Source organism: Scomber scombrus, chromosome 10 (genome assembly GCF_963691925.1).
Source record: "Scomber scombrus chromosome 10, fScoSco1.1, whole genome shotgun sequence".
NCBI lineage: Eukaryota > Metazoa > Chordata > Actinopteri > Scombriformes > Scombridae > Scomber > Scomber scombrus.
In genome coordinates, this window is record NC_084979.1 from 19,897,804 (window position 1) to 19,919,959 (window position 22,156).

Genomic DNA, 22,156 nt, shown 5'->3' on the forward strand with positions numbered 1-22,156 from the left:
AGGGTAATTTCTCTCCATCATAGCAACGCTGTGACTGACTCCCATCTGTCTATTACTTCAAGTGGAACACTGTGGGCGGTGTTCCAATCACATACATAAAGCCGGAGGAGTGTGGGGCGTTTTATAAGCTAAATATGCATCCCAGATAATACATGTTAGAGGGAAAAAATAAATATACTTGCTGAGGATGTGCTCAGGTGACACTACTGCATGCAAATGGAACATAACTAGCTCAAAGAGTATTTTAAATGACAAAAAAAAAACAAGATTTGACAGCATTTCACTTGTTCAACTTGGGAAGAGCTGTGGCTACATTTAGCTCCTGCTCTGATGCAGCTGCACTGTGAGGATGACACACTGGTACACTGCAAACAGGGATTGCCTAATACAGTGAGAGCTGCTATCTGTTTCAACACTCCAAAGCCAGCAGACAATAAGAGCCAGCAGAGGAGGTAATAAGACCCACATCCTACCAACTCCTCCATCACCTGTCTTCACTCTCACACACATATTCTTATTTCTTTACACTCTTCAGGAACATACGTTTCATGCGCTCTGTGCTGCATGTACAAATAATCACTGTCTGTACACATGGATGCGCTCACACACACACACACACACACAATTTAGAAGATTTATTTGATCCGTCTTAATGTGGTTCTAGTGACTATTTTAATGTGCTCTATAATTAACTGTGGGGGAGGCTACAGGAAAATTTAACGGCAAATCCCCGCATGCACAACTCAACAGTCAAGAGACCTGAGTAATGTCACTTTATAGAAACTGTAGTGAAAATATCTCATAAATATGCAATTATTCACATTCACAAATGTATAGCACAACTAATATATGATTAAACAATGCTAGGGATCATTCTTAATACAAATGCACATTTTCCATTGGAGGTCGTCTCTAAGCTCACCTGAAAGCAGCCTGGAAAGCTGTGATCTCACTTCACATGGGGTGAATTTATCAAAACCAAGTTTACAGATGATCAGATAAAGATTTTGCCTTACTATTGTCACCCACTGTTGATAGAATTAACATAAAATCCCATGAATGTTAACAGTAAGGTTCCTGCTTCCTTCTTGCTTGCATGTGCCAATAACAATCATGCTTCGTGTTTATCAGACCTTAACATTGGCCTGGTTTCCCTTAATACATGCACTTTTGCTTTCTTCCTTAAATGTGTGACTTCTTAAAAGCCACAGATGTTAACAGACCAATGTAATAAAACCTTATAAAAACTACTGGCTTCAAGCATCATTCACACTTAATGAAAGAACAACACAACACTAAATTTGAAGTTTTATTTATAGGAAAAATACCTTTAGATACATACAAGCTGTACATTAACTGTCTCAAGAAACTCAATGCGATAGTCTCCTTACATAAAAGAAAACTAGCAAAATGAATACATACAAGGCAAAAATATGAGAAATCATAACATGTTTGCACTGCTTTCAAAAAAGTGTGCAAAGCTAGGCATTTGTTTTAAACCCACCTGGAAACACAAAATTAGCAATGAAAATATTGTTGTGTTTTTGCTGTTTTTAACCATTATTTTATATTTCCAATCCTCCCAAGTTGTCGTTCCAGGATTTAGCCAGATAATTTTTATTGCAAGGGTTGAAGTTCACTGTATTGACAGAACACCACATTGTACACTACTATTGTAGTCTTAAGTAACCTTTAAAATTTCACGGTACCGTTGGACCGTTGCCGTTATCAACAGCACAAAGCCCAGCCTTCTTTTCACGTAACATCCACTAAACCTGAATCCTTGCATGGCTCATTAAAGAAAAGATGTGAGAGAAAACAATGGTAGGGGCCTGTAAAAGCCTCATTATGTTATGTGCTGACACTGAGCAGGTGCGTCAATATTTCTGTAACAGTGTCCACACTAGTTATGATTCTTTCAGAGAGCACCAAGCTGATTTAACTTTGCTATTTACATAATGAAATCAGGAGACGATGTTCACGAATGGCACTGCTGTGTGGCATTTTGGTCATCAGTTCATATTAAAGTAAAACCTGACAGTGGGTTTAATGCTTGATGAACCATCGGCAACATGTTTGTGCATTACATTAGCTGCCTAATTCAATACTTTTTTTCTTATTTTTTTGGTGATTTTTCCAGGCGTTCTGGCGAAGTCCGGGCTTGAGAATGCATTGCGTCCTTTCCAACACGAATGCAGACCCACAGCTCTGCAATGTAAGCCTTTTCCCCTACAAAGACTAATCTGTGACCAAAAAGAGGCTTACAAAATGAGTGAGTCGATATCAAATGGAGAGGCTCATTTAAAGAGTCGTCAATATGATAAAATATAAAACTTTTCTTCACTACCTCTGCACACTGGCCATTTCACTCAACATCAAGCTCACTCGTGTTTTATAAAACTATATCATATACAATCATTTTTGCCCACCGTTTTTTGTGTGGTTATTTTTTTTCGATCTCCGTTGGTCCTGTCACTCAGAGTCCCCACAGTGTGCAGACACCTACTGTTTCAAACTGGCAGTGCTCCAAGTTATCTCCCACCTTATCTGCTGATATCATCCTCTCTTCTTGCCTCCTGTTCTGCAGCTCAAATATCTATGAGGCAGAAGTCTTGACATGTTGTCCGGTCGCTCCGTCCCAGACGCCCATCGCTCCTCACTCATTCAGGGATAAGATGATGTCATCCTCAAGGTCAGAGTTGTCGGAGCTGTCTGTTGTTTGATAGACAGAAACAGGCTTAGAAATGTGTTGATACAGACTTGATGCTACATATGTCAGTGGATAAGGAGTAAAACTGCCAAAATGGCAAAAATAAAAGGAGGTTCGGCACAACGTGAAATAGCTTTATAATCTTTTTTTTCTGTCTTAAACTGGTACTCTGTCATTCTTTCAACGCCTGAAACATGCAGAGACAGCGTTTTTGAAAATCCACTGACAAAGACAACATTGACCAGACATGGTGAAAATCTCAAAACTGGAACAAACATCAGCATCGTTGCATCATTTAAGCCAGACAGCAAATCAGGACCAGTGTTCATTTCGCCAATGCAAACTAAAAAGTATTCAATGAAAAAAATGAGACTAAAACTAAATGAAAAAGTAACTTATGAAAACAAGAACTATGATGAAATGTATTAAATAAAATGAAAAGTTTCATACGATAATGATAATGTTTAAGAAACAAATGGACAAAAGTCATTCAATGACCTGTATACATCAAAAAGACATTGGTGACCTGTACTGCAAAAGCCTGATAGCCCTTAGTCACCAATCAGGCTCTGGGACAACCAGAAAGCCACTATCAGCCGATCTAAGGCATCCAGGCACATAAGGGGTTAGTACATCTTTGATATAATAAGTGGCCTGTATATTTAAGTCTAGAAGGCCAACAGTAAAATGTTATAATCAATGTGAAAATGAACAGGTGGCCAGAATAGATATATAATCTTGTTTTCTTGAACCAGTAATAATCCTAGCAGCAGCATTTTGAAACAATTGAAGGCAATACATGCATACGAGAGTACATGTTACTGTTTTTTGTTTGGTGTGACTAAGTGACAGTTCAGTTTGTATGCCTTTCAAACAGTGCATGGCATTATTTTCCTGCTAATTTAAAACTGCAAGAAACTGTATACTATAAAGACTAGAATAAAGTATATAGTGTACACAATTATATGTATGTAGTATGGAATTAGGCCACAACATATCATTTGTAATACTACATGAGCACAGTGTGTGCACAAGTACACAGTGCTTGTTCAACACTTGTAACCATGGTAACTGTACAAAACAAAAAGAGATGACAAAAACTCGCAAAAATCGATCTAAATAAAGCTATCCAATGCCTAAAAGTAACAAACATTTTTATCACCACACTAAGATTAAATCAAGAATGACGATCACAGTGTCAGATCCTAAAGTTAAAGTATTTCCTGGCTAAACACAAAGATGAAGTTACATTTTAAAATCTGCATTTTAGAAGGCAAAAATTTAATTATGTACTGAAGACCTTTCAAGGACTTGCATCAAACATTTTAATCCTTTGTAAAGGGGCAGCTGTGGCTCGGGAGGTAGAGCAGGTTGTTCACTAATACGAAGATCGGTTCCTCCAGTCACATGTTGAAGTTTCCTTGGGCAAGATACTGAACCCCAAATTGCTCCCAAAGGCTGTGCCATCAGCATATGAGTGTGTGTGCATGTGTGTGTGTGTGTGTATGTGGCTTGTAGTGTAAAAGTGCTTTGAGTGCCCTGATGGCTAGAAAGGCGCTATTTAAATGCAGTCAATTTACCATAAGAACCTGTAGACCCCCCCCCCCCCCCCCCCACCCCCCACATAGTTCACTTGAAGAATTACTCACCATTGTCGCCATCCAGATCAACATCATCATTATCAGAGTCATCTTCATCATTGTCATCCTCATCGTCATCATCCCCAACGTCAACGTCTTCTTCGAGCAGGCGTGCCACCTCTTCATCAGAAGGAGAGAATTCATCGTTCCCATCGTCCTCTTCTTCATCGTCCTCATCTTCTCCACCATTCTCATTCTCTAGCTCAGCAATGAGGGGATCAGTGTCGATGTCATCGTCGGAGTCATCGTCATCATCATCGTCTTCCTCCTGATCTTCATCCTCCTGGTACACCAGCGACAGAAAAAGATCAGGTCAAGTCAGTTTTGTTTATTTGGATACTGTTATATACAAACAAAAAGAACAATGGTAGAACCTGATCCTCCTCGTCCTCCTCCTCTTCCTCCGCAAGCCTCTGCCGGCCAACTTCATACAGCCTGCAGACCGTGTCAGTGTTGACAGAGTCTTGGTTCTAAGGGATAGATTGAAGAAGAAAAGGAAATCCATTCACACACATATATCGTCACAACCCTTGCCAAAATAGTTTCATTTTAAAGATGCCAAGTAGTTACCTCGATCACAGCCAGGTAACAGTCTTTTGTATCTGTGCAAAGGTCGAATATATTCCTCTTGACATCAATAGTGGCTGAGAACAGAGCAAATAGCATGTGCCAGTTGTCAATTTTTACAAATATTACAATTCAATAAATAAAACATTTTATCTATTCCTCAAGATACTCTTAATTACTTTACATGACCATTTAATTACAATAATTAAACATGATTACTACTACAGTATGTAATATAATGCATACATGTATACACTAAAATAGGACAAAGAAAAACTCTGCAAGCTAAAACTTCATTATCATGACAACAACATGGAGGAAATTTCAGTTAAGGTGAGGTGAGGGTATGAAGCCTTACCAATTGGTTTGTAGTCAGTAGCATTGAAGGTCCTGAATGATGAACCAAATGGACTTTTCATCTGCATCTCCATCATGTCATCTTCGTCATCAGCCTGCAACATTGCTGCAAAAATAAAGAGCCACAGGAAAATAAAAACCATGCACAGTGAGATGGCATGGGATGGTTCTGGCTCAGAGGCAGCTCACAGGTTTGTTGTACGGGCAGAGCCATTACGGCACGCCCATGGCTCTTCCTGTGAGGTGGTGTGAACCAGCTGGTTCTCTCTGTTGCCAGTCCACCGAGCCTTCTGCCCATATGGCTTTGACTGACTCTGACACACACACACACACACACACACACACACACACACACACACACACACACACACACACACACACACACACACACACACACACACACACACACACACACACACACACACACACACACACACACACACACACACACACACACACACACACACACACGCGGGCTCCGTTCACACCTCTCTCCGAATACACACATGCTCCCTTTGCTTCATAATTACAAGCCTTCCACTCAAAAACATCTTTCACACACTTGCACTGACTGTGAAGTGAGTTGTAGGCTTGATGACTGACTGTTCTACGTTTCCCATGATGCATCGGATTTTGTATTTACCTCCATAGATGACAGTGCCATTGTTGTTGAAGACTATTCTGCACTGGTCCAGAGCAGGAACTGTGTGTAGCAGGTGGAAAGTCCGCAGATCCCACTGAAGCTCAGACTAAGGATCATTACATTCTTTTTCATTTGGGTCGACTAAATATGCTGTGAATTTAATTACACAGCGATTAAAACTATCCCTAGGGTAGTAAAATCAATTTTTAGTGCAATAAATATTTAATGTTTAGCAGAGAAATAAAAGCCCAATAGTCATCCTGTCCTTTGAGTTACTACAAATTCGATCACTGACACAACAGTTTTTTGTCCTGATCAGATTTATGAAACATTCTACTAAGGCCAATGTTAAACATGCCCTCTTTGAACCACAATAATGTGATCAATATCAGCTGTTTATTATGTACAATTATAGTTAAAAAAAAAGACTGAATGAATGCTACTCAAATGCAGCACCATTTTTTTCCTCACGGTGCTTTTCTATCCTTAAAAATGTACTCATCAAACATTCATCGCAGCAGCCATTAAGAGTATATTTGGAGGACTAAAACAAACGTTTCATTAGCATATTTGGAACCATCTATGCAACGAAAGTTGATGCACTCAACTGTACTGTAAGGCCTTAAATTGCATCTTTAGTTTGTACTTTACTTTACTCCCCAGTTAAGACAAAAAAAACAACAACTATTTGCTTAAAAGCTACAAAAACTGTCCAGCTACCTCCTGCTCAACCAAAGTATTCAAGACTCAAGGATACAATCTCCGTGTTTATGATGACCTCCAGGCTGTTGGGGTGGAAAACACCACTGATGTTCATGTTGAACTTGTCAAACTTGTGGATGGCCTGAGCTGTGCGCACGTCCCACAGCACCCCGTCGTTCAGAACCAGGTCGTCTGTGGGGTTGAAAGTGGCACAGTTCCTCTTGTAGTTGTTGGCCAGGTCTGGGTTGTTCAGAGTCAGAGTTACCTGACCTGTCTGGATGTCATAAATCTGGCAAAGAGAAGGGCTGAATGTGAGCATTCACCTGTTTACTTAAACTGACGGGTCATGTTTTTCTGTATTAAAAATGGTCATGGTTAAAAAAATACTAATATACGTACACGTGCTATATTTTCCTTTGTTCCAATGACACGATCTTGAGAGAGCTTGCTGAACTCTACATAGTGGTCACCCAGAAAGGAGTGCCTGAAGACAAGAGCAACATTTGGACATTTAATCGAAAACATGGAGCCACTCTGAATATAAAAGCTGAGCAGTTTAAACCTTACAATTGCGTAAAGACATTGTAGAACAATTCTGAATCAATCGACAGAGTCCCAGTATTGCCTTGGTTAAACTGTGTGGATGAATGAAGCCCAAGTGCTTGTGTTCCATGAACTGAAGACTGCAGCCCTCAGGCTGTTAGCGTGCATAATTAAACAGCATGTCATCCTCTTGCGGCAGCTCCCTCATTTGACAGCATAAAGCTGCTGTAACACTGGGCAGAGGAGACCACATACATGGAGGCAGTTGGATCACAAACATGTCCCTAATTGAACCGTTGATCAATAGTCTTTGATTAGACAGCAGTCAAGTGGTTTCCGGAAATTTTGCACTACGTGTTTCAATATTTAGGATTTTTACTCACGAAAATGCATTTTGTATCAGCAACCAGGTAGCTGGTAAAAATATGAGTTAATTCTTCTTCTTTTTTCTTTTTTTTTAAAAAGATTTTTTCGGGCCTAGACACCTTTATTAGCAGTAGAGAGACAGGAAATCATGGAAGAGAGGGGGGTGTGACATGCAGCAAAGGTCCTCTGGCCGGGATTTGAACTGGTGTCCACTGCGTATGTGGCATGCGCCCTAACCACTCGACCACCTGCGCGACCAATGAGTTAATTCTTTTGTTGAAACATCACTTACTTCATGATGAACACTGATTTCATGCCCCACAGTGCAGACAGAGGGTAACTCCAGGAGGCTGACGTTAAAAGCAGGGAGCCATCCTAAAAATAAAAAATATGATGGTTAAATGTCTTACATGTTAGAGGTCAGGTAAGATTACATTCAGCAACAACAGCTAGACATGATCTAAAACTGTTGATATACTGGTAGCTTTCTCTACTGACCCGTGAGGGCTCCAGGTGAGTGATGGCTGAACTGTGACAGCTGTAGCTGGCTTCCTCCTGCCCTGTGAACACATTGTACAGTTTGAGCTGCCCTGTGCACGTCCCGAGCATCAGGAACCGCTCACGAGCAGAGAAGGCACAACACATGAATCCACTCTCATCCTCATCAGCCTCTCTGAACACTGAGATGGGACGGAACCTGGGAAATGGAAAATACAGAGTGCAGAGAATCAATGATAGGGGGGCGATCAAGTAATCCAATTTCTCAATGATTGTCAAATTAACACCACAGAAAGTCTGGATGCTAACCGGCTGAAGATGAGATGTCTGTCAAAGCACCCTCCGTCTACTCCTCCGTATTTAGGATATATAACTCTTCGTGTGTGTCTGGATGTAAAGTTGGTGGGTGCTTGGCGTCTCTGTTTGGGCTCTGGGCACTGATGCGGGGTGAAGAGAGAGAAAGGCGGGCAGGTTGCGACAGGGTTTTTACAGCGTGCATGCTGTTCCCTCAGGTACTCTGTGATGATGCTGTCTAATGCAGGTGGGGAGGGTAGGTGTCTGTCAAACTGCTTCTTCATTGCTGGACTCTGGCTGAAGGCACCATGGTCAGACTTCTGCCTCAGCACCCGAGGTTTCTTGCAGCTCACTGTACCACACCCTGTTTGCCGTTCGCGAGAGAAAACAATCCGGCCGATCAGTGGCGAGCCATTGCTACAGTGGGGCACAGACGTTGAGGGGAAAGCAGTACAAGAAGACCCAGTGGGTTGTGATGTAGAAGGGCGAGTTTGTGGATGGCTGGATCCGGGGGTGGTCGAATGAGAGGTATGGTTGCTGAGTCTTGACACAACACCGTTGGCCAGCCGTGGGGTACGGGGCAGGGTGGCAACAGGGGAGGCAGTGGGCGGAGGAGCGACAGGAGGGAAAGCAGACGTTGAATGTGAAGAATGAGACAGACATGCCATTGGGAGTTCTGCCTCCTTGGTGAGCGTGGTAGCTGTGTCGTGAAGGCCTTTGGCCACAAGGTGGTTCCTAATAAGCAACAGCAGCTCTTTCTCAGGGAAGGAGATCCTGGACTGAGCGACCACGCTGGCCCTCTGCAGCCACGCCAGAGAAACGTCTGTACCGATCAGTAAAGGCTTCCCAGAGATCCTTTCTATCAGCTCAGCTGCAAACTTACAGAACTTGACGTGTTCGCTGCGTTTGTCCTGGAGCACAGGCTCCTTCATGAGCTGCTGGATGTGTCCGCTGCTGAACAAAGGCAGCTTGCTGATGATCTGCCTAACGGAGCTAGAGCGAGACAGACCCACCAGAGCCTTACAGGCCAGAGCTCGGATCTGATCTGCATCTGTAATGGGCATCTTCACTGTCAGCAGGGAGAGCAGCACCTACAGGACAGATTCAGAATTCAAAATAAAACAGCAACAGAACCAAGGCCATGTTTGAAAAGCATTAGAAAGGCTCCCAACTGTGTAAAATGACCCAGTAATGTCTAAATAGCAGCCATCATAAGAGGTGGACAAATTCTCTAAATATGAAGGAAAAGTGCTTCAGAACTTCATTTAATCTCTTTTATCCAGGGAAACACATGATTATTGTTCAAAAGAGCATTGGAGGAACTGCTATCACACAATTCCTTGCTCAGGCAGCACACAATTTACAGTAATGGCATTCCTGAACAAAAACTTTTCTCACTGGCTGGAAATTGGCATGTCATAATTTATTTACCGTTTTCCTTCTGCAATGTTCAACATCTGCAGAGCAGCTCTGCCACATTTGGTTCATGAATGTGTGTGTTTTTGGGTGAATGCAAGGCTTTTCACTGTTCTCTGGACAAAAGGTCCAGTCCATGTACCATTCATCACTCACCAGTTGACCAGTGAGCACTTAAGAGTACCTGTCATGATGCTCTGGCACAACTTCAGACTCTAAAACTTACAGAGTGACTCAATACTTTGCAGTCACCTTTTGTCAAATGCTGTAAAAAATGTCAAGCACAGCCTTAAAAAATAAAAATCACAAGGTTTTGGTCACTGGTATAATTTAACCCTACCTTGATGCCATTGTTGGACTGCACCACATTCCACATTTTAGTGAGCACACTCTCGTTGGCTTTGGTCTGCTGGGGCAGGCGACGACGGGGAGTGCCTGCAATGAACTTGCCAATGCTGGATATGCGTTTGTCTGGAGCGCAGACGCAGTTGATGACGACCTGCAGAGCTGACTTCTGAATCTCTGCATCATTCACAAACACCTCTCCCTCTGCCACCGCCAGGACTATACTCATTCCTGAGAGGAAAAGACAAAAGTTAAATGACAAACCTTGCAGAAAAATAATACTTGTAGATGTGCACTCTCTAAGCAGAGCTGGGCACAGGTTTTATGAAATAAACAAAAATTTAAATACAAAGCCGCTGCATGTTATTACATTCTGTTGAGGCTAATAATAATTTAAATTTTATTGCCCTGCATTTCCAAAAAGCAAATTCTCAACTTGATGTTCACACCATGAAATCTTCTAGGACAATGTACATATTTAGGGATTATTGGTATTTTGTAGTTTTTTATGAGCCCTGTTTAACTTTCTCGTTTCATATATTACACAACACTTGTGTATGAACATATTATATTGAATTTCGGACTAAAAGTCATGTTTTGATAGATGGATCTTAGCTGAAATAACATCACACTCTGATAACACCTACCAACACTGGAAACGGTGGATCCTCCCTCATCGAGAACAGCAACAGCCTCAGACAACAACAGCTGGGTCTTTGGAACAACTGTGAGTATACTCAGGATGTCGAGGGCATACCTCACTGTGTCACTCCTGCATGAACAGAAACATGATGATGATGATGATGCTCAACATCTGAGGGTGGAAACAGTTTCTTTTAAAGAGGAAAATATTTTAGACAATTAAGAGTATTACTGTGGTCCATACCTGCCATAGTAGGTCCTCCAGTCACAGGCAATGGAAATGAGCTGCAGGAGGAGCTGGACACAAGACAGTTTGTGGAAGACTTCTGCTGGTTCCCAGTACAGTCGAAGTGGACCATACTCTATCAGAAACTCCATCATTTCCACCACCTGCTCACGACTGTAGCTGACCGCCTGGGGCATGAGACAACAACACAAAGGGTCACTACTGTAATACAAACTCTAAAATTAATCTAATTTACAGTTAAAATATAAACAGAAACATTCATTTTTAAATGTTTAGATTAATAAATCCATTCATAAAATTGTCACTTAACCACTGTCCTCTATATACCTTGTAGTAGGGCTGGGAGTGAATGGGGGCACCCCCTTCTGTGCGCTGCAGGGATTGCTTCACCTGCTCCACCTTGATTGCCAGGTGGGCCTCAAAGTACCTGCGCAGGGCCATGCAGGTGTGCTTGGCTGTCTGCCGACTGGAGAAAATCTCATCATCACTCAGCAGCGCTCCCTGGTCCTCAGGGTTCAGGATCTCCAGCGTGCTAATCTGGAAACAGTGATATCATATATTAGTATGCAATCAGCATCTGTTATGACATGTTGTGACACTGCAATGGCAGCTCAGTATTTTCCGTTCTTCAAATATATTTTCTATGAATAATACAGATGGTTATGTTAATGTGGTTACAGTGTGGATCACTTCAGGAAAAACTCCTGGTTTGTCCTACCAGATTGACAAGGCGCCGGAGCCCGTCCTGCTTGTCAAAAAGCTCCAGGACGGCACGGAAAGAAAAGGAGATGGAGAAGAACATGGTGGCGTGGCAGCAGCCGGATGCATGCGAGCACTCCAACAGCCATAGTGTGTAACCAACAACATCGGATAGGATGGAGTGGGGCAACATGCACACCTTTAGAGGAGAGGACACACCAGTGAATACAAATATGAGCTGCCAATAGAGCTACAAAGCAATTAAAAAGCAATTGCAATGTTTTGTTGTTTTTTTGTATATGTACTGTCTGAACTAACAATAAATGGTTTGACGATGAGGATTTATAAATGTGGGTATGATGACATCAAGTAGTAGATGAATTCACTCTTCACTCATATGGAACAGATTGTTCAGTTAAAATATTAAGATAATCAAGGGAATACCCAGATGATATATTTTATCACAATACAATATAACAACAATTTTCCAACCTCTAGCTGCTACAAACAGTTTGAACGTCAACATTTTGTCTTTATCACATGCACAAAAAGTTGCAAGAAAATTCTGGTTGGCAAATTGTGGCAATATTACTGATTTCACTGTGTATTTGCATCTTGCGGGTCTTTCTGTACCCTTTCCATGGCATCCTGGTTATAGGCAAGGTAGTAGAGGCACAGCGACACTCCAGTAGCAGCCATAGATGGCCTGGGGATTTCCAGCAACTTCTGCACTCCTCCATGAGCCACAAACTCTGCAGCAAACTTCTTGTGCAGCAGCAGAGAAGCCAGGTACTGTGAGACGAGAGAAAAGTAGATAAATTAGTCTGAAGAGCTTGACCGTGTGTTTCGTTACCAAGGTTAGGTCTTGAAGTGCAGAACAGAGATGTTACCTTGAGAGCCTCAAAGGTGAGCTGCACATCGTTGGTCTGCTTTAGATCCATATAATGCATAAGCAACTCACGAGCTCCCATCTGCATGAATACTGCCAGGAGCTACAGGTAGAAGGAGGAGGAATTGGTATAGAGAATAAATAAATAAGTCATGTCAATTTGCTTTACTATGAAAATCTCTAAATGACTAGCTGCGACAAATTATGGTTCACCATCCAAAACTATGCCTGCTTCTATTTAACATTCCTCTATAAAGTCAAAATGCAAGAGGTGGCCATTCAGCATAATCTTTTCATAGCATCAAAACAGAATCATTTCTTTAATCATAATTAAGGAAGGCTGACATCTGCTGGGAAGTCTGTGAAAAGACTAGAACAAATACATCGCCTGGAGTGATAAACAAAGTAGCGGCTATACACACTGCATATTTTATTATACACTGTGTAGGCTGATGGTAATGGACCAACCTCCTGATATTCCCCAAGAGGAGTGAGATACTGTAGGATGAGTCTCTGCTCGATCTCTGGGGTCAGAGGGTACAAATGATAGTTGTTGCCAATCACCCAGGGGCTCATCTCAGACCAGCTACTGTTGGAAAGCTCACTGAAGTTCCTCTCTGGCTCTGGCAGAGAGAAGTTTAACTTCTGTTTTGAGGTCCTGCCACTTTCCCTCTCTGCCCTCCTTTTTAGGTAACTGCTACCATCAGACATGCCTGGGTGTGTCAGTGAACCCAGGGCAGATATGGGCTTCATCATGGTTTTAACAGCCGAGTTAGCACGGCTGCTGGTCTTATGTGGAGAGGTGAAACGAAACGAAAGCTCGTTTTCAGGCTCAATGGTTGAAAAGGGAATTTCGCCATCCTCGTTCTGCCCTGTCCCCTCCATTTCAGCCCCGTTTCTCTCTGGTGTGAAGGACTTCTCTTCAAAGCCTCCGTCGACAGTCTCCTCGTCCAAAGGTAACAAAGGTTCACCCAAAGTCTTCCTGGGGCTAGGACGTTTGATTTCCCTTTTGTTTTCAGCATCCTTATCCTGAAGCTCGCGCAACCGATGCAGCATCAAAGGCACCTGTCAAAGTAAAGCATGAAAAACAAGTTGATGAACAGTTGATACTTCACACCACCAACCTACTGATGATGAGCAAATTGCTGTGATGCTTTGTGGGATAACAAAGTTTTATCACTCGAAATAATAAAAATTCACATATTTCATTAATATAAAATTCACATTAAAGACTGCAGCATCCCCTACTGACCAAAACAGAGTTCTCCTCCCTGTAGTTGGCTGCTATGTCCTGGTTCTCCATGGCTCCCGCCAACAAGCCTGTGGCATAGATTCTGAGGGGCTGCTCGGCCTCCTGAGCCCACTTAAACAGCCTTTCAACAATGCCCTCCTGGGAAGAACAAAGGATAATGATGAAACACACATTAGAACATTTGTCACTCTTTTCTCTATCAAAGTTTTTTTCTTTTTTCACCAATTCTTAATCTGAAAATGAAAAATAAACATTTAGAGTGTATATTGGTGGGTGTATTTTGTTTTTTCGTTTTTTTGGTCAAATAATATTTTCCATAAAAAATTACAAAAATGGTTCTGAATGAACACATCTACATTGCAGATTGTTCAATACAGACCTTGTATCTTTTTATAGAAGTCAAGTGACCGTTATCTATCTATGTCCAAAAGTCTGTTTTCACAGAGCGATGGACAAAGTACAACTAACTTGCAGGCTGAACTGCAACTTTTGTAAAACAAACACTTTTTTTTTTAAACAACTGATTGACGGGGTTGTTGGTCAGTATAACTCACAGAATCACTCAGTGATAACTTGGCTTTCTGCAGCTTTTCAAATCTTACTTCTAACAACACTATTCTGTTTTAACATTTACCTGCCTCTACCTTCTGCCCCATGACATTCAAAGTCAAAATGAGAAGTCTTTTCTATGCAGCTCTCTCATTGTTGTTGATATGATTGCTGGCTTGATTATTCATGTCAGAATGCTAAACACTAGTGTATAATGTCACCAGTAGAGGGCGTGTAAATGTGCATTACTTAAAGGATAGGTGGGTTCACAATTTTTCATGTCTGTCTTCAAACAATAGTCAGATGCCCAAATGAACATTCAAATAGGTTTTGTTTGCTGTAATCATCCCTCCCTTTCATACTGACCATTAGCAGATTCCCTCCAAATGGGCTTACAATGTAAGTGATGGGGGGACATTTTAAGTTAATACAAAACATTTTGTATCTAAAGATAATATGAGGCTTTAGCAGTCTGAGTTAGTCAAATAAAGTTACACAAATCCCTCTGTGTTTAAACAGACAGTTTGTTCCTGTTCAGCTGCAGTGGTGTTGATTTGACTAATTGGATAGCTTCATATTAGCTTCAGGGAAACTTTAAAATACATTTTTGCACAGAAGGAGGTGATTTTTGCCCCCCAACACATACATTGTTTTCTTAATGTCACTTAATGTCTATTACTTTAGAACACACTAGAAAAATGTTGAGCCTACCCTTTAATGTACCATTAAACCCTGAACCCTGCCATGTTCAATAAGCATCAGGAAAACTAAAAGAACATACAGGTTAACATAAAAGCCGATATCAATGAAACACTAAGTGTGAACAGGGAAGTAACTAAATGCTGTTGTCTTATAATGAAGTTAGAAATAAAGTACCTTCTCCTGAAAGACCACAGCTGTCTCCAGCCCAGGCATGATGTTCTGCAGCAGGCGACAAGCTGCTGCATTGAGAGAAAATTCTCTACTGGTCATCACATAGCTATTCACCAGCTACAAAGGGAAGACAGAAAAAAATTATATTCCAGCTAAGATAATAAAAAGGCTGTTTATATATTATGACAGCAGTCTTCATTCAGTCCATCCATTCTTACTGTGTTCATGAAGTCGTCATTCTTGAACAGGATCTTGAGCAGGTGCCCTAGCACACATTCTGGATCAGCTCTCCCTAGTGGCCAAGAGGGAAATGTCAAAAACAACACTCTTACATATCCAGTATTCTTGCCATTAAGTGTTCCGTTTTCATTTTTTTTCATACCAGGATGTCGATCATCAAAAGGATCTGGGTCTGCTTTGTGGTACTCCTCTGTCTCCTTCTCAACAAGCTCTGAGATTCTGAAAGTTACAGCGCATCAATGCATTTTGCCACTCGTTTAGTCTCAATCATCTTAAATACAATCTATGGAACTAGCTCAACATTTTTTTTTTAAATAAATAAATTAACATTAGATATAAGTACTCACTTGGTGATGATATTGACCAGCTCCTGTGTGCTGCCTTCCTGTTCTCTCTCCCATTGTTCCAGTAGAGCAGTCAGCTCTGCCTTGGAGTCCACACTGGCAGATGCTGACGCCATAACACTGTCTGTCAGGGTGGCAGTAAGTATTTAATTTATTATTCATGCATTTTTACACTTCCTGTCCTCATTCATCTGATACACTACAGACGACAACGGCAGAAAGTGTGTAGTAGTATGTTGTGACTTTTAATAATAAAAAATCAATAAAAACACCACCGAGATGTATCGCATGTATGACTTCAGTTCAAACCGGCTGAGACGGTCAGAAATTATATTTCTTTAAAGTCGAGAGAATAAAAACACAGACTTGCTCCACTGCCCCTCACACAGCTGCTGTCTGCAGGTGCAGCAGACTTCTCTCTGGGAGTTGCAACTGTCAAATACACATATACAAGCACGACTGTTCAAAGTTAGAGCACTGCTTAAAATATTTAAAGCAACTTTCCCGGTTTCGGTATGAAATGCAATATTTGCCCCTGCACTTTCACTACTACCCCATGCTTGCTGTGTTACAGTGTAGGAAGCAGCTCTGCCTGTTGCGGTGTTTGGTTAGCAACACTGGCTAAACAAGGAAGCTCAGCTATTTAGCTCGCTAGCGACATTCTCCAAGTTGCCACTAATAATTTACTTTAAACTTATGCCCCCCAGATATGCACAGTTTATTGTGTCCGATTCAAACCTCACTTTAAGACCCGGCGCCTGTGTGAACATGTAACCGAGCAGTAAGCTGTTAGCTAGCACCAGCACAGGTAAACCTGGCTAGTTAGCTCGTATGCTAACTTTACCTCGTTCTTCCGCTCAGTTCTTCTTTGGTTTTTGCCAAATCTGCAAATACTTGTATCCACCGATATTTGTCCACACTTGACTGCTGCAGAGGTGACTATCTCGTTATCGATGGACGTCTCACAACCAAAACCTAATGTGTTTTGTTGTAGCTTTGTGTTGACGGTTTATTATCATTATGGCGAACACGTTCCATACGTCATCTCCTGAGCGACCGACGGTCCACTTTTAATGACGAAACGGCTGACCAAAAAAAAAAACATTGCCCATTTGTGAATTTATTGTTGTAAATATTGCTGAAAGTTTTAATTTAATTTGGAAGAATGTATTGTTTGGTCTCATGGAAAATAACACTCATAAAAAGTCTCATTTGTACATGATAAATCTTATGATGGCCAAGTTCCATATTCATTCATGTAAATTTACAGGTAAGAAACTATGCTTTATTGCATTTGGCAATGAAATCAAACAATACATTTATTCCATTCAATCCTCTCTAAAACCAAAAGCAATTAAAACTGTAACACATTGTGCTACATTAAAAATCTTTATCCCCATCCCCCTAGTGTTAATTTGTAGTTGTAATATGTACATTTTCTTTACGTATACACTTACTTTTCTTTGTATTTGTTATATATTCCCAGAATGTATACAGTTCTGTACATTTTGTACGTATAAACAGTTTTGATTATTTTTGTCACTTTAAAAAAAAAAAGAAATACAATTTAATCATATACTGTAGATCAATTTTTAAACAATAAAATGTACATTACATATAACAATATTGCTGCAAAAATATAATATTTAGATAACAAATACTTTTCTTGCGATCATTTAAAAAATTAGAAGGATTAGAAAAAGATTAAGGGTAATGTGATATGATTATGGTTTATATTGTATCAGGCTTTCTGTGATGCATGTATACAAGAATAAGAATTAACAATACAAACGACTTAATTCTTAAGCAAAGGTGACTTGTGAAAGGTGACTTTGAATATCCAGTGGCCTGGATGATGACAAACCTTCATACACAATGGCTGTAATTACATTACAGTGCAGCAACAGGTAGCAGGATAGTCATCTGCATTGACTTTGAACTCATTCCCATAAACAAAATAAATATGTGATTTCCCTTTCCATGAGTAGGTCACCTTGGTGACGGGGATCAGCTCTATGGTTTGACGCTGGAGACAAATAAGAAAAATAGAGACATGTTACAAAACCACAAAATTAGGCTTTTATCACATGTACAGTCCATTACATTAACAAGATATTTTTTTATAATATTTAAATATTTGAACATAAATAAAGTAGATGCCCTGTTACCTGTTGTAGAATGCGTGATGTCTGGGAGTACTTGGCCTGGTGTTCATTGACAAGACGCTGCGCAGCTTGCACTACTGCAGGGTCGGGGAAGCCCACCACTGGGTATACCTACACAGGGTGATCAGAACATATTTATCAGTGCTGAATCACTGTCACTGTTTCAGGGACATTCGAATTATTTGTCACATTTTTTTAAAAAGCCTGATCCTCCAATATTATGTACTGTGCCCACTGAGAAAATGAGACACATTTTTTTACCATGTACTGAGAGTCTCTGAAAAGCTCCTTGCCAGACACCTTGCTCAGGTTATCCACCTTAAGTCCACTAGACTGTTCCACAACATAGTTATCACAGTTGTTGGTCCTGCAATAATATACATAAAAAAACATAAAATCTGGTTTACTTTCACAATGTTGGTGTACTTCAAATCATAAAAGAAAGACTATTCGTTACATTAGATTAGTTGGACATTCTTGACAGATAAACAATGTTAAGGAAACAGTACCATTTCACAGTGAGTCTGATGTAGACCAGAAGCTGCTGTTTTCCATGACATGTGTCACATTGCTTTGATCCTTGCCCATGACAGTGGTTGCAACTGTAACAGAAGAGTGTGGAATTAACTGTCAGTAACTTTTAGGGAAGGCATTAACTGTAGTGTTTAGAAATTGAATTTACTGTAACTTATAAAAAATATTTTAGATAGAATGGGTAACACTTACTTTTCCCTCCCTCTGCCGTTGCAGTGGTTACATCGATCGTCCCCATGGCGGAAACCAGATCCATTGCACACCCAACAAACTTTCTGGTATGAACAAGAAAACAAAGCATATAATCAGATGATCTCACTAAAGCAAAATTTCAACAAGGACTGTGGACTTTACTTACATTACCAACACCGACACAGTTTGTGCAAGGTCTTCGGCCCATTCCCACACAAACATGGCAGTTCTGTAGATGAAATGTTTCTTATCAGGTAAAATCTCTACAAAGCAATAACAGGATCTTTTTCTTCTATAAACATGTATATTATGCAGTGTTGTTATAATTTACCTTGAGAGAAGAGGTGCAGGGAACCTTGATAATCTCCTTATTGTCCATAAAAAAACTGGGGGATTTAGCTTGAATATCCCAAGGCCCAGGAGGTGGTTGGACATATGCATCCACCGGCTGGCCTGATCCAAATAAGACAACATATTAGATTGTTACTGAGCATTCACCCTAAATAGCTAAGTGCACCGCAAAAGTACTGTTGAAACAAACCGATTAGGCCATTGACTAATTCTTATTATCTAATCACCAACTATTTTGGTTATTGATTAATCATTAAAGTTACAACATTTTCTGGTTCAAGTACATCAGAAATGAGACTTTGCGGTGTTTCTTTATTGTAAATAATTGTAAATTTTATATTTTTGGGTTTTCTACTGTTGGTAAAAACAAACAAAACAACAAGATGTCCACTTGGGATAAGGACATTTGTTGTGGTAATTTTTCACAATTTTCTGACATTCAACAATTAATCAAAACAATAGGCAGGATAATCTATAAATAAAAAATATTTAACTGCAGATCCTAAGCAGAATATGCACAAAGGAAGAGTAATTTACCATTATACGGTTCATGACTCCACTCAGTAGATCTTGATTCAGTAAAGGTTTCCAGGCGGTACTAAAATAAAGCAAGGATGTAGATATCAAGTAGCAGGTTTCATTGCACTGTCTGGTTATACTAAATGTTCTATTGCCATATACTTTGGTTATCCATGCATTGAACATCTAAAATGACCATACAACCCATTAATTGTATTGATTTTGAATCATCACTTGCCAGTTTTAAGTACACACAAAGATAGACTTTTTTTCTTTTTACCCTATATGTATTGAATGCCTCCATATTGGTGATATTGCCATCCTTTGCTGGAGCTGAACTGTAGCAGCACTTGCTGGACACGTACAGGACAAACGCGTCCCGGGCAGTATCTTCACTTATAGATGGAATACTGTCAGCAGTGAAGGAATGAGATACATAAGCCATACAGCCCATTTAGAGGAAGTGATATTTTGTAATAGCTCCTAAATAAACACATCATGGAAAACATTTTTAGTAGTCATGTTGAAAGAAAGGAACATTTTTGATTCTTACTTCCAATATGGTTGTTCAGGCCCAGGTTGAGGCTGAGGGACTGGGCAAGAAGGCATTGGAGGAGGCAGAAATCCACCTACAGCAGATATTCAGAGATAAAAATTACTGTTTCATATTGTTTCATTGTTTTTCCTATGAGAAATCCATCAGTGCTTTTTTTCTTTTTAGTACATATGTGACAGTATTGTGAGAGATGTCTTGTCACCGATGCTGTCAGTGGGACCAATGAAACCCCCACAAAGTCAGCACTGAATACTGTACCTCCTCCTCCTGCAATAGTTCCTTCATAGCCAGGCATGCTGTCAAACATGCCAGCCGGAGGAGCACTGGGTCCCTCTGCTGCGGGTGGGGCGAACATTGCTAAAACAGACCAGAAGAACCAGTTTTGTCAAATGACTCAGATGAAGTCTTTCAAAAGGTTAAGTCCTGTTAAGTTTTCAAGCGTTAAATCACTCGCCTTTTAATAAACAATCTAAATCTGAATCTGAGACTCCTCTGTACACCACTTGATTATTCAAGTAAATACAGCTGGATTCTTGGGTTGTGACATGTTTGTTTTGTTTTTTCATGTCAACAACATAAAACAGTGTAGTAAGTGTGTGACTTACCTTGACCCTCCATGTTATTCGCCATTCTGAGATATTTTACACCTACTTTAAAGACTGACAGGCGGGGGTTGAGCCTTTAACTACTAACTAACTTCTGTAAAACTCGCAACTATCACAACACTTCAGAGCTGCCATAGAGAAGCAGACCTCACGTTACCTGTACGTGCAAAAGACGCCACACCTCTAATGTGTGCGTGTGATTTCCTCTCCTACGTGCAGAAGGATGAAGCTCTTGAGGTAGGGTCATTCATTGATCTGATGTAGGAGGAGCCACCACAATCCACAAACACACATAACACACATTTTTAAAAGCGCACAGGTTGTGGTCTCGTGACTCCTTTTAGGTTGCGCAATGACATATCTCTCTCCGTAGCCTTCATGGTAGGATGAAGTGGCCGCAGCATGTTTTAGCCATTGATAGAGCCTCACTTATAATCACATCAGAAGAGGGCATGATCATTTCGTGACGCCGTGATTTATGGAGAAAGTGTAGGAATAGTACATCACGGGGAGTCCACGTCTGCCTGTGACCAACTACAATGTGATAATATTATAACGTGTGATACTGATGGGGTTTTTTTCTTTTTCTGGGGTGGCAGCAATACGTTTCCGGACCTACGGAAGCGTGCTAAAAAGTGGGCGAATGTGATACTAAATAGTATTAGTACCCACTTTTTAGTTTTTAGTATATAAAAGTGGCTCACGGCTCAGTGCAAAAACTTAGTAATCCTTACCAGGAGCCCCCGCTGCTGCTGCTGGAGGAGGATAACCATAATTGGCCGCTCCGTAGTTTGGGTTCGGGTAGCTGGAAGTGACGGGAAACGAAAGTTAAGGCCATGTTGGAGAAAAAGCTGTATGTTAGATAAAGTTGAGAGTTAAATACGCAGCAACGTTAAGCGATGCTCACCTCTTAATGGGCTGTTTCTCCATACCAACGCGCCGGACACCGACTATCACTATCGAAAGTCCTCAGGCTTGTCTCACCACCAATGTGATATCACCAATCATGTGACAGACGAAATTTGATTTACCTTTTAAGACATCTCCAGCCCTCGCGTTAAGGTCAGCGTTGATTTATTGGTTTGACTTGACAGCTCGCGAGAAAAACACAGTTTAATAACCCTATAAATTATAAGTGCTTAAGTTTACCAGTACTTCTTCGGGAAGTGCGCACAAATATCCGTTCTATGGATGGGTTGTTGGTGTGTGAAAGAGGAAGGAGGGGTCGTACAGATTGAGAGTGTGCAGCTTTAAGCATGACAGTTCAAATTATACGTTTTGCACTGTTTCACACATTTTCCCCCCGACCACTTTATTTATAGTAGTCATAGTTGTCGCTTACAACATATGTGCCATTAAAACAATAACAGAAAACAATTAGGCATAATAATGAAATAAAATATCGTAAAATACTTCAC

The 22,156-nt window shown here is 40.7% G+C and overlaps 2 protein-coding genes across 2 annotated transcripts; both read right to left on the reverse strand.

The window, feature by feature from the left end:
- Positions 1-1,296: 1,296 nt before the first annotated feature.
- Positions 1,297-16,846, reverse strand: LOC133987612 (DDB1- and CUL4-associated factor 1-like). The gene is made up of 25 exons (XM_062427044.1): positions 16,661-16,846; positions 15,820-15,940; positions 15,615-15,691; positions 15,451-15,524; positions 15,236-15,349; positions 13,811-13,948; positions 13,027-13,623; positions 12,560-12,661; positions 12,303-12,461; positions 11,689-11,868; positions 11,298-11,507; positions 10,968-11,137; positions 10,729-10,853; positions 10,077-10,312; positions 8,336-9,411; positions 8,027-8,225; positions 7,821-7,903; positions 7,019-7,103; positions 6,675-6,908; positions 5,918-6,011; positions 5,276-5,380; positions 4,921-4,994; positions 4,725-4,820; positions 4,360-4,633; positions 1,297-2,712 (listed from the first exon to the last, which is right to left on the reverse strand). Exons 2-25 carry the CDS (start codon positions 15,930-15,932, stop codon positions 2,657-2,659), a joined length of 4,671 nt encoding a protein of 1,556 aa, XP_062283028.1. The 5' UTR covers positions 15,933-15,940; positions 16,661-16,846; the 3' UTR covers positions 1,297-2,656.
- A 529-nt stretch (positions 16,847-17,375) lies between these two features.
- On the reverse strand, positions 17,376-21,934 carry ssuh2rs1 (ssu-2 homolog, related sequence 1). Its single transcript, XM_062427375.1, has 13 exons — positions 21,646-21,934; positions 21,473-21,543; positions 20,392-20,490; positions 20,131-20,206; positions 19,858-19,987; positions 19,596-19,656; positions 19,039-19,160; positions 18,874-18,936; positions 18,708-18,790; positions 18,491-18,583; positions 18,243-18,348; positions 17,985-18,092; positions 17,376-17,842 (listed from the first exon to the last, which is right to left on the reverse strand). The coding sequence occupies exons 1-13, from the start codon at positions 21,666-21,668 to the stop codon at positions 17,702-17,704; spliced, it is 1,176 nt and encodes a 391-aa protein (XP_062283359.1). The 5' UTR covers positions 21,669-21,934; the 3' UTR covers positions 17,376-17,701.
- Positions 21,935-22,156: the final 222 nt, after the last annotated feature.

Coding starts and splice junctions, on each gene's coding strand:
- LOC133987612 (XM_062427044.1), bottom strand. CDS start 15,932: ATGGCGTCAGCATCTGCCAGTGTGGACTCCAAGGCAGAGCTGACTGCT. Junction 10,854..10,967: donor TGGAGGACCTACTATGGCAG/GTATGGACCACA, acceptor CTGTTCATGCAG/GAGTGACACAGTGAGGTATG. Junction 8,226..8,335: donor AGACATCTCATCTTCAGCCG/GTTAGCATCCAG, acceptor TCCATTTCCCAG/GTTCCGTCCCATCTCAGTGT.
- ssuh2rs1 (XM_062427375.1), bottom strand. CDS start 21,668: ATGGAGAAACAGCCCATTAAGAG. Junction 19,988..20,130: donor CCTGAACAACCATATTGGAA/GTAAGAATCAAA, acceptor CACTGCTGACAG/TATTCCATCTATAAGTGAAG. Junction 18,937..19,038: donor CCTGCACCTCTTCTCTCAAG/GTAAATTATAAC, acceptor TTTCATCTACAG/AACTGCCATGTTTGTGTGGG.